Source organism: Cylas formicarius, unplaced genomic scaffold, assembly GCF_029955315.1.
Source record: "Cylas formicarius isolate icCylForm1 unplaced genomic scaffold, icCylForm1.1 PGA_scaffold_4__25_contigs__length_36172078, whole genome shotgun sequence".
Taxonomy (NCBI): domain Eukaryota; kingdom Metazoa; phylum Arthropoda; class Insecta; order Coleoptera; family Brentidae; genus Cylas; species Cylas formicarius.
In genome coordinates, this window is record NW_026844334.1 from 21,794,652 (window position 1) to 21,806,771 (window position 12,120).

Consider the following 12,120-nt stretch of genomic DNA (forward strand, 5'->3'; position numbering starts at 1 on the left):
TTTAAGATATATCTAAACACCTTTAAAATTTTTAAAGAAACTTCCACAGGCTACTGTAATACTATTTGCTACTCCCTTCCGTAAAATACCTAATTACACTCCGATCTAGTAAGCGGGAAGCTTAACTTTACCAGTTGAGTTTCTTATGCCACGGATTCGAGCTACTTCGGACAGTGCGGTAGGTTGGAATTTTGACATTTGTCAATTCTGACGGTCATGTCACGGAATGTATTCGTGTTATTTTGCAAAAATTTACCGAAAAACTAACCATCGTAGAAAAAGCATAGTATGCAACACGTTTGGTAAACTATTTAAGCCACTCGTTATTAATCACTCGCTCCGCTGCGCTCCGCTACCATGCTTGCTGACGTTTCGCCAATCATCCTGTTGGCTTCTTCGGAGCTTAACTGAAGCAGTGGTGAAACGTCAGCAAGTTTGATTTATCAACAACCGAAGTAGGAGGAATCCAGAAGATTTGTAAATAGTAAACACATAACTTGGAAAAGTTATTTTCAGAATAGTAGAAATACGTCGTTACAAGTTAAATACTTTATTCGAAATGCTTGAAAATATAAAGTTTAATTAAAAGCAACACAATATATTTCAACATTTTAAATGCATTTTAAATTTCTTGATATTATGAAATCTGAATACTTTTTCCATTACCAACTGCATCGGAATTGCCAAATTGGCTTTTTTTGAGGCTAACTGAGATAATTTGACATATTATTTTCGTGAAAGTAAATTAGGTTTTTTGAACAAACATTGTGTTCGAAGTGTCTTCGGAGCGCATATACTAATGCAAAGATAGAAATTAGCCCTTTGGGCAAAACAATATGTCTTTCAGAAATGTTTACTTGGTTTCATAGACATTGGTAGGCAGCCATACACATGCATTATTTGCCAATGGGCGATTCTCTCGAATCTCTATTAAACTTAAAATGTAATCTTAATGTAAACAGTCGTTTTTCAAATGTCAGTGAAGACTATTGTTGGTTAAATTAACCGCAACAAAAAGAAGTAAACTCGAATTTATGACACTAATGACACCAAAACTTTATATAAAATACAAACTACCCCTTTAGTTTATGAATATAAATGTTTGTATTGAAAAACGTACTTTTTAATATCCAGCTAACTACAAAGTCGGGTTTTGTTAGTTTAAAATTTAAAATTACACTGAAGAACCGAACGGAAAAAATAAGTTTTGCTTAAAGTTTTCACTACCTCGGCCCCTGGAAGTTACCCGCCATTATCGATGCAGTGATGGCCTTTTACAGAACTTCTACAAATATTTTAGGTATTCTAAATGTCAACTCCACTTTTATATAAATGTCTCGACCAATCGCTAACGATAACGATCTCGTAATGAATAAACATTAAAATGATTTTAACTTATGGCAGGATAACATGCTACTGCAGGGTTTAACGAGCTTAAAGTACAAATTGGATGGTTTTATTTTCTCTAAGAATTTTTGTATTCCACGACATAATTAAAAATTAAATATGAACTACGTTTCCGGAGCTTGATTTGCATTATTAAGGCATTCATACAATATGGCTCGGAGCATCCACCAAATTATCAAGACCTGATTTTTCCTAATGAGCTCAGAGAATTCTATCAAGCGTATAGATTTCGTCAAACTCCTTTTAAAAAAATCTCTAATGCTTCTATTTATTTGGGTCATTTTGAGAAAACATAGATCTCAATAGAGTTTATACTAGAAAATTCATATTCATAATTGGTTAAATGTTTGGTGCTGTTATTTATATGGAGAACGTTTAATGAATTATCATTTATTTTCACGATAAGTTCTTGCACTTAATTTACAAAAAAAACAAGTTGGAATATTTTTTCATTTTATTCCGTTTTGTGGTTTCAATATCCTTGCACTGCCAAAAACAATGTATAAATAAAATGCTTTTGAAAAATTTTTATTGTTAAAATAGAGTAAAAGTAAAAAGTAAAAGCATGTTTGCAATGAAGAAAATTCACTAGACCATATTTTGTTTCCTAATAATTCGGAGTCCTAAATATAACAATTTAAATTAAATAAATACTAAATTAAAAAAAAAAAATGGAGCTGAACGGTCTTAGCAACATTATTGTTTCATGCGTTGGTAAGTATATATTATTTACACGAATTAAAAAAAAAATCGGATATAAAGGAATGATATTTTAGAAGTTAATTTTTAACATAGGAACTGCAATTTTCGTGCTGTTTTCAGAAGGCTAAATCTCCAGAGCTCTAGCCGTCTTCTTGGAATCTATTACGGGTCATTTGTTGGATGGAAAGATGCGCCGGGCACCCTTCTCATATTAGTGCGAATAATCGGTAAATAATGCCAAGGTAAAAGGGGTTCAAACGACCACACCGGGGTATTCAAATTACCCAAAGAATTGGCCTTGTTTGTCACGGCATCAATGGGAATTTGCATTCTTGCAAGCAGGGTGAAAAATCAAGAAGACCTTTCGCGTCAATTTAAAAAATTGGTTTGTGTTTCCGCAAATCGCAGGAATTCTTACCTGGCCGCCAGGCTCGCTCGAAAGGATTGCTTTCGGGTTTCATTTTTCGGGAAAATATTGTATTATAATTTCTGGATATCAGAATTTGAAATAAGATTTTTCTGTATTTATTGGGGCAATTAACTTTAAGGATTAAATTTCTACATGATGAATAAATAAATAAACGAATAAAATAGACTGAATAGAATAGAAATAGAATAAAAATAAAGAATTAAATAAGGAGGTTGAAGGCGTTTCTGAAACGATAAAAAGTCATATTCACAATTCTCAAAACAAATTTATTTAGATTTTAGCAATAAATTGATTTTCGTTTTAAAGGCAATGTTGTCATTAGCGTTTAATATTTGCAGCTTATGAAGTATCAAATTACCTTGGTGAGAATTTTATATGCTAACTAACGAAAACTATACAGGAGAGAACATTAATCTTCAAACATCAATAATCTTTGCTTGAGGCGATATACTTTTGCATACCTAGTAGTAGAAATCAAACTAAAAATCGCAAACTAAATTTGATTCAATTTGGTAATTTTCATTGCTAAAATAAACATATTAAAATTCTCTATATCAAATAATTATTTCATCTAAAATTGCTTTGTCCATTCGCGTTGATTATATTGTGTATAATCATTACATATAAATTTTTTGCTAGTTTGGATCACAACATACGGAACAAAAATTATCAAAATTCTCTAAGGCGAACAAAGTAAAAATTTTCATGAGCTTGAACAGAGCAAAAAAGACTCTTTAGTACAGGGAATTTTAATTTTGCATATTTGTTAATCCCACTGTAGAGGAATAAAACTGAAATTTTGTAGCGCCAGAAAACACCAGCCATATTTATAAATAAATCTTAGAAAGCCAATCAGTCATTTCCTATTTTTTACTTGTGATTTTGTGACATTAAGTCAGTCATAATGATTATAGGGCCAGTTAACGTAAGTTTATAAGCTTTGAAAAATATTTTCTGCGTTGACCAACTGAAATGGTAAATAAATGAGGCAGAAAATAAATAAAGATGATTAAAGGGGCTCCATCCGCCAGAGAACACTTATAATTTATACAAATCTGCTGACATCTAACGTATTATTGTCCTTCGACTGCGGCTCAGTTGCTTGCTTTATAATGTAAAATCTAATTTAAATCCAGGTACTAGTCAAGATGCAACTTATAACTGTGAGTAAGTTGCCTTCACTGATTTAAATAATTTTTGTTTTTATAAAAACATCCAAAATACCTCAAATACAAGAAAATGATTTTAACTTCTACAACATATATATGAGTATTGAAAGCAAATTGCAGTTAAAAACAAAGTGGCAGTATTCAAATCTTCCTTATGTCATATTCCAGAAAAAGCATTTTTTCCAGACAAAGGTTCATGTGACAAAAAAAAAAATAGAAAGGATGTTTTCCTTGTTCGCCAAATCTGATAGGTACATACCTCACAAAAGAAACCATTTACAAAATTGTGAACAAACTTGTTCATCGATCAAACTTAATAAACGCAAAAAATAACAAACACGAATACAACAGACAAGTGCCAATCAGACTCAAAATTTTTCCGATCGCCTCCGACAGAGCGCATATCATCACCAACTATATGTTCATCGCTTCGTTGATTCATTAACCCAGCTACCGGAATACAGTAAACTTAACACGGCTCAGCTGAGCATCAAATCTTAAACAATTCACAAATTATCAATTTGAATGTCCGGGACCGCCCCGGGCCTGTAGATAACTCCGCCTCTGACTTGCGCCTGTCGAGACCGAAACTCGCTTGTAGGCGAAGCCACTAAGCTATCCCCTCTCGTACGTACATCCTTGTCCGTCGTTCTGTATAGCAATACGTTGCTCCTCGTCAGAAGATTGTAACGCGAAATACTGTTGGAATCCCGTCCTAAATCCAACCAACGCATGGTCTCGCCCAGTCGTGGCGCCTGAACGCGACGCGAGTCGTATTATTATCACATAAGTTTCCACGTGATGCGGTCGCGTTGAAACCCAGTCGATTCGACGATGTCGTCATCATTGTTCATTGGTTACCGAACAAATTCGTAAAATTAAAGGTGATAGTTTTACGACCCCGCAAAGCTTGTGCTTATTATAGTTGGTGTTAGCTTGTTTACTCATAGTTGTTCTGTGCGCGACATGTAACAGCAGTGACAATTAAACAATGAGCTCCTATCAGTTCGTCAATTCTTTGGCTCAGTGTTACGGACAACAGGGTCGTGGTGGTGACCCCGCACACCAGGCGGCCAGCCCGGGAGGTGATTATTACAACCCGAACGCTGCCGCGTCGAATTATCCACCCGCGTGTTACTCTCCTCCTCAAGTCGGACCTCAATACCCGTCACATCCTTATGCCGCACCGGCCCCAGGTCACGGGCTCCAGCCTCTGGGCGATTACACTCAGCTGCAGCCCCAACGAATACCCGGTGCTGCCAATTCTCATTTACACCACGCTAGTCCTGGGGGACAAAGTCCCGGAATGCTCAACCCGTCCGCGAGCTGCAAATATGCAGATTCGACTTCTTCGACAGGAGTCGCGTCTCCACAGGATTTGAGCACCAATAACGCTCCGACTCGCAGCACACCCCCTTTAACTGGCAATCAACCCGCGAACAGTAGTAACGCGACGATTTCCTCGAAAACCGGTTTAACCTCCCCTTTATCCGTGAGCACTTCTCCACCAGGAAAAGCGGCGGCCGCTTCGTCTACGGCTTCGCAAAATCTGTCCTCGCCGGCGTCGAGCACGAGTTCGACTTCCAGCAACGAGAAATCCAATTCGAATAACAATAATTCGAAGAGCGGCAACGGTTCTAACCCACCGCAGATTTATCCATGGATGAAACGAGTACATCTTGGTCAAAGTAAGTTTTTCTTAATATTATCATCACCTTCAAGTGGACCGAGATATCACACTTTCGTCATTTCGTTTAACCTAATATCGGGGCGTTCGAAATTGCGTGGCTAATATATGGGACTTTGGCGTGGAAAATTTAATGGTTGTAGATGCCATTTTAAGATCATTAATCAAGCCGAATGGATGTAGGTACAAGTAGATGTGACGCAGAGGATCGAACCGGGTGTAAATATCAATAAATACGAGGAACTAAAGACACGGTTATTTATGCCACAACATTACATTAACGAAATTGATTTATAATAAAACTATTTGTTAATTTTTTTGCGTAAAACCGAAAAACAAATTTACGTAAATGTAATGTGGGTCTTGAAGGGTACCGATAAAATGTAATTATAAAAGGGTGAAAAAAAGTCACCACATTTATTTCAAAATTGCTCAGTCAGTTTATTGATATATTAAATAACATATGAATAGGCTGGTCTACAGAATTTATAGTCCGAAATATTCCAGTGTAGAAATTTTAGAAGACAAAATAAAGAAATAACAATAGCCATTTTATTAATTAGAATATTAGTTAGAAAATTAAAGTAAAACAATTCCTGAGATCCATGGACCAAGTTATATGGCTTCTCTATCGAATCGAATAATAATAATAATAATAATAATAATAATAATAATAATAATAATAGTTTTATTGAGATATTTTAAATTATTGCACAAGATTTAGACAAAATTATTTAATACAAACTAAAATAGTTACACATCTCAAACGGCAAAGTCTAGCTTAAGATCTTGATCTCATGTACTCAACATTAACCGAATATTACAAAAAGGATGAAACCAGCTATAATAATTATTTATTGGTAAAATATTAATTTGTTTAGAACAGAAACTTTTATAATTTCCATTAATCGACCTTAAATTTTTTAGTAAATACCAGATTCATAATATTTATTATAATTATTATAAAATTTAATGCAATATGTATAGCTAAAGCAGCGTTAAAATTTTTTTGGGATGTGGTGCATACATCAAATGCCAACGAAGTCATTCTTAAAGTTTCGTTGAAAGTTCTTTTCAACTTTCAACGGTCATATAATTGTAAATTTTTCGATCCGTACTTGAAAACCAAGGTTTGCGAAATATGATTTCAATAACAGTAATTCAAGATAATTGTGGTTTTCCGGTTTTTTTATTTGGGTGGAAATGAGCATGTCTGATATGTCTGCGTCTTCAACTTCTATTTGAGATAAATTTACTTAATTTTCTAAATTTTCATGTTTATAAATATTTTTATAAAAAAATTATTCATTTCACAAACAACAAAAGGAGTTGCCTCCACTCCGAAAGAAGCGTTTGGCTCTCGCAGGGCAAATGAGATGCAAATCAAGCAGATCGCAACAAACGCGCGCTCACACAAATTACCAAGTTGTTGTGACGACTTGGTGAAGGTAACCGTGTGGCAAGTTGGCTAATACGGTGTAAATCAAGAGATGTGTCGTTTATGGGGTTTGTGGCTTCCAGCGTATCAGTAGAGAGCGCTATAAATCAAACTGAGACTTGAGAAGAAAGATTGGCCTTTGGGACTTGAACCGCTGTAATAGTGCCGTTTAAAAATTGATACAACATGGTCCCTCGTTCGGCTTTTACATCTAAAAGTTATCGATAACTATTTTATCAGGTACAGTTTTCTCAAAGAATTGATATTTTCGAACAGGAAATATTTTTTTCCACGCGAACTAACCAACGTCGTCGCACCGATCGACCCGAAATTAAACTTAATAAGTGTTAAAAGTTTAAAATTGAAGCCAGTTATAAATCATTCTCTAACAATGGCCATTCAAGTGTAACTTAGTCAATGTAATTGGCCACGCCTAATTTATATTACGTTGCAATGCTTTGCTTAGCAAAATGTTATAGGTCGGCGCATCTAATATTGAATAATGGTTTGTCGGATTTTTTTTAATCCATCACCATCCAATTCATACAACCGCATTGCGTAATTTTTATTGGTGATATATAGAAGGCAATATGAAGAGGTTAAGAGGTACTAATTCTCTGTGTAATGTGCGTGAATAATTTATAATTATAATTAGCGCCTAATAAACTCCAGGACTATTTTCATTTAAGCTATCACAGCTACTCCAATAATTAGGCAATAAGTTTTATCGTTGCTGAGTCATTATTATGCAGTAATTGAAGGCGTACATTAAAGGTCCCTTATAAACTCTTCTTCAAGTGTCAGCCTGAAAACCATTCGCAAACTACCGACACCAAACTAATTCTCTGGCGGCACCAGGCATTTTCTACTACCTTGAAGCACACGCAAGAATCTTTCACTTGCAGCTCCGAAGATAATAAACTCATCTGGTCAGAATAATCTTGCTTTGCAACTCAGCCCAGATAATTACTATATTCCAGTATCAACTGACCACGCCACTTTTTGTCGGTATCTTTCTCATAACATATCGCATCCCACCGTTTTCTTTTTTTTTTGTAATGTATTTGCGTTATTGTTCTGAACTTGGTGAGTGTCCAGGGCCGCATTCAATTCAGTATAAGCTATCATGCGGAGATTTAGAGAACAGAGTTGCCGAAGTAAGTCTATTCCGTCTCTGTAAGTGCCTTAGTGACGCGAGAATACGATTCGCAGGGGCGGTTGAATCATTTCTTTTCCTCTGTCGAGTCCGACACATTTTTTGCCTCGGGCCTTATTTCTTAATTGTGCGCGCTTGTTGCTTTTTACATCTGAATCAACGAGCACGGTAACGTACTTTTACTTTGGAGCTTACAATGTCGAATTTTTTTTTCGGATATATTAATGATCTGGAAATCAGTATTTAAACTTGTTATCTGTTATTTTTCTTGAACAATTCTTAAACTATTCTATCCTCTCTGCAAATTCAAATCTCTTAAAGCATAATTAAGATAAGATAATTAATCAAGACATTTTATGTCACTTATACTCTGCATCTGCTATTTTATTATTTCCAATCAAACCTAGTTGCCATTTTAAGCAGAAAATGTCAATGACATTGTTCTTCTTTGGCTCAACATGACACAAATATGAAGGATAATGTATCTCAGTTGTCTTAATTCAGAAAACAAGAGACTGTTTATTATGTATTTGAGTGTTGCATATAATTATACTATTGCTAGGGCTCATTTTGCAGCTGATTAGTAATAACACAGACATGTTAGAGTTAATCCATAAATTGTATCACACGAATTTCGTGATTTGTGGACATTGTTAACTTAGAACAGTGAATCCCAGCTATCTAAATTTTTAAAAGACAACTCACAAATCAGTTGTCACTGTATTGAAAGTAGTCAGCGACATTCATTATGGAAAGGCGCCAACTTTTAGTAGATTTAAATGTTCGCAATGGAGCAAGATTTTTTGTAAGAAATTTTGGTAAATCTTTAACGTGAATTTTGTTTGTTAAGTAACAGGGAATAAGATTATTATGTATTATACTTTATTATTACAGTACTCATACGTTGTGATTATATTCTCGTTCAATTTATTTATTTTTTATTTATTTTCTCGACGACATTATTGTTCCAGTGCTACCTACTTTAAAAAAATCAATGACGTAAAGTTCTTGCAAGTCAATTGACTGTGAAGTGGCTTTTACTAGATGAAAATCCATTGAACGATGGTGCAATAAACATTTGCCATGAATCGTTAGTAAAGAGTGCAAAAAAATTGCCGTAACTGCTTTGTAAGCTGGCATAGGTTGGTTTACTTTCCTCCATGCTTTGGCTCCATTATAAGCATAATAAAGGCATGCAAGGCGGCAACATCTGAACGGAAATGTCAAATATGAAATTTCCCGGCATTCCTTGGACTGAATTAATTACGCAAAAAATTATCTATTTAATAACGCCAAGACTTTAAATAAATGATTAACAGCCAAGGAGGTGCGGAAATACATAACTAAAAAGGCTTAGAAAGGCATGAAAATTTTCTGCTGATATGTGTATTGTTAAAATACAACTGATTAATTGACGTCGGATCCGAAAGGTTATTTTATTTTTACTTTTGCCGCTTATATACGCCGCAATATTAAGTAACATTCCTGTGCCGATATTGCGAGTCCGGCTCAGGGAAAATCCTGAATACGATGGAAGAAGCCAGTTTTATACATCACGCGCGTAACCCATAAATATACCATTTTACCTTTAAGACATCTTCATCTCGCTCGGTCATTACCCTAACTTTTCATCAGATAAATGCCCACTTATAATCCGTAATTCCTATTGATTATGGAAAATTATTTGCGGCGAAATTGGCGAGGAGAATGGGCGAAATCAAATTTACATTTAAGCATCTTAATTATCATTGAGTCGCTTTCAGCCGAAGGCCTGTCGATATCCCGCCCATGTGTTTACCAACACCAACCATGGTTGATCACTAACTGCATCTTCATTTCGAAGAGCTTGAAACGGGTTTCGCCCTAGGTTTATTCAGGCGAGAAAAAGTGTTTTAATAGCCAACGCATATAAATTTTATTAAAAATTAATAATAATTGTAATATTACTTTATTGTTAAAAAGGAAACAAATACATTACAAACAATTTTATGAATTATACCAACCAAACGCTCCAAATCCAAAAAATTCGTTTGTGAGAAGACATTGTAAGCCCATTCTGCCAAGAGATACTTAGATAACCTAGAAGCTTAAAAGCGAAGAAATACAAAAGCAAAAAATGTGAGCATTGAAAAAATTGCATATTTGCCACCAATAACTTAATTTCTTATTACATACAACTAACATGACTGAATGGGAGGCCCTAAGAAAGAAAACCGGAAAAAGGAGACCCAAATCGCAATCGACGATAAAGTTATTATGCTAACATAGTTCAAGAAAAAAAAACAGAAGTAGTTATTAAATTTTAATTATTGTGAAAGCAAATTTTGTGAACCCCCTGCTTTTTTTATCTGTAGTAAGACTATACCAAATCCTTATTGCTACAATTGTTCTCGAAAATGCTGACATTTTACAACGACGAACTTTGTTAAATCATTCCTTATTATGTAAGTATTATAATTAAATATTCCCGCTTGCTTTGAACCTCGCATTTAAGATAATAGTTGGAAAATTTTGGTTAGGTACAAATTTAGCAACAAAAATTAGGCCTCTGATTGGCTATAAAGGCGATGATGGAAATGTAAATTGTGCAAAACCCTGTGTGAAAGATCGTGTTCTTCCAGCAAACGACCTTTACTTTTTACGTGTAGAAAATCTTTGACCGGTGTCTCCGACGATGTAAGTATAACAGGGAACTTCGATATTTGCGCCAGTTTAGCTCTTAATGTGTGAAATTTGCATATTTTTAATAAGCACGCAATTTATTATTGCAAAGTGTTTTTGACAAGAAGTCTGCTACAGATATTGCCGAAGGAGAAGAACTATGTCAAATAATAAATACATAAACAAATAACACCTCTTATGTTATACGCTGTAATTCATAAAAATAATTTAAAAAATGTAAATGATAATTAATTCCAATTTTAAAATAGCCATAATAGTATATTATGCAACAAGTGCGGTAAACGGCATTTAACTCACGAGTTTATTTGGCACGAGCGGAGCGTAACGGAGCGAGTGTTTAATAAACGAGTGACTTAAAAAGTTTACCGAACGTGTGGCATACTATACTTTTTCTACGTCCGTTAGTTTTTGGATACATTTGTAAATATCCGAAGTGGGAAACGATACTGAGGTGGTAAAGTGACGCTTCCCGGCACACGCCACACTAGATTGGTGTATAATTATGTATTTTACAAACGGTAGTAGAAAAACCATATTTATTATTTTGACTGGAATCTGTTTGAAAGGAGGAAGAAAAACCTACTATCAATCCAAAAAAGTGGTAAATTGGTTAAGACTTTCGCGGCCCGTTGATAAGCTATTATCTTGATTCGGGTTTAAAAGCCGTCGTCGATTGGAATTACTTCCTAACGTTTCGCTAGCACGAGTGGCGAGCTTCTTCAGAGGTCCTTCCATCTCCGATGTTGGACGTAGGACGAAACGTTAGGAAGTAATTCCAATCGACGACGGCCTTTAAACCCGAATCAAGATAATAGCCAAAAAAGTGGGTTTTTAAGTAGTCATCTGCAGTTTTAATGTATATTTCAGTCTCGTAAGTTATGAAAATGCAGGTTTTGACTATAATCGGCTCGAAATCAAGAGCGAAAACCAATTGTCACAATAAAAGGGCTTTTAAGTACATATCTGCATTTCTAAGAGGCGAAAAAGCACATTCTGACTGGGATCTTACCGAAATCGGCAACTATGAATTTTCGCTAAAAAGGTAGTTAGTATTTGGGTACATTTTTGCAAAACATCAGGAATACATCAAACGTCAAAATCTCCGAAAACATCCGATTGCTCCCAAACCCGTGCAGTAATATCCCGAAAATGTCCGAAGTGGCTCGGATCCGTGCACAACGAAACTCCAGTGGTAAAATGACACTTTCCGCACGCTAGCTCAGTGTATAATTGGGTATTGTACAGAAGAGACTAGAAAAATTAATTAAATTTTTAGTTTTAAAACTTCAGATCTAAAAACGCTGTCACTGTGTTTCCAACGGCTGATGTCACTTACCAAGTTTTATATTTCATTTTAAATTGGTATGTTTTTCGAAGTTGCGTTAATGTTACACATTTTTCTTATTTTTAAGTAGGCAATTCTGTGTGATATTAAAATCGTTTCAAAAA

The 12,120-nt window shown here is 35.0% G+C and overlaps 1 protein-coding gene across 2 annotated transcripts in view; it reads left to right on the plus strand.

Annotated features, from left to right (window-relative positions):
- The first annotated feature begins 4,443 nt into the window (after nt 1-4,443).
- LOC132700824 (homeotic protein Sex combs reduced-like) overlaps nt 4,444-12,120 on the plus strand; it is a 59,271-nt gene continuing 51,594 nt past the window's right edge. For both annotated transcript variants that reach the window (XM_060668390.1, XM_060668391.1), the window contains exon 1: nt 4,444-5,396. In XM_060668390.1, coding sequence (XP_060524373.1) covers nt 4,700-5,396 — 697 coding nt within the window. In that variant the 5' untranslated portion in view covers nt 4,444-4,699. The remainder of the gene's footprint in view (nt 5,397-12,120) is intronic.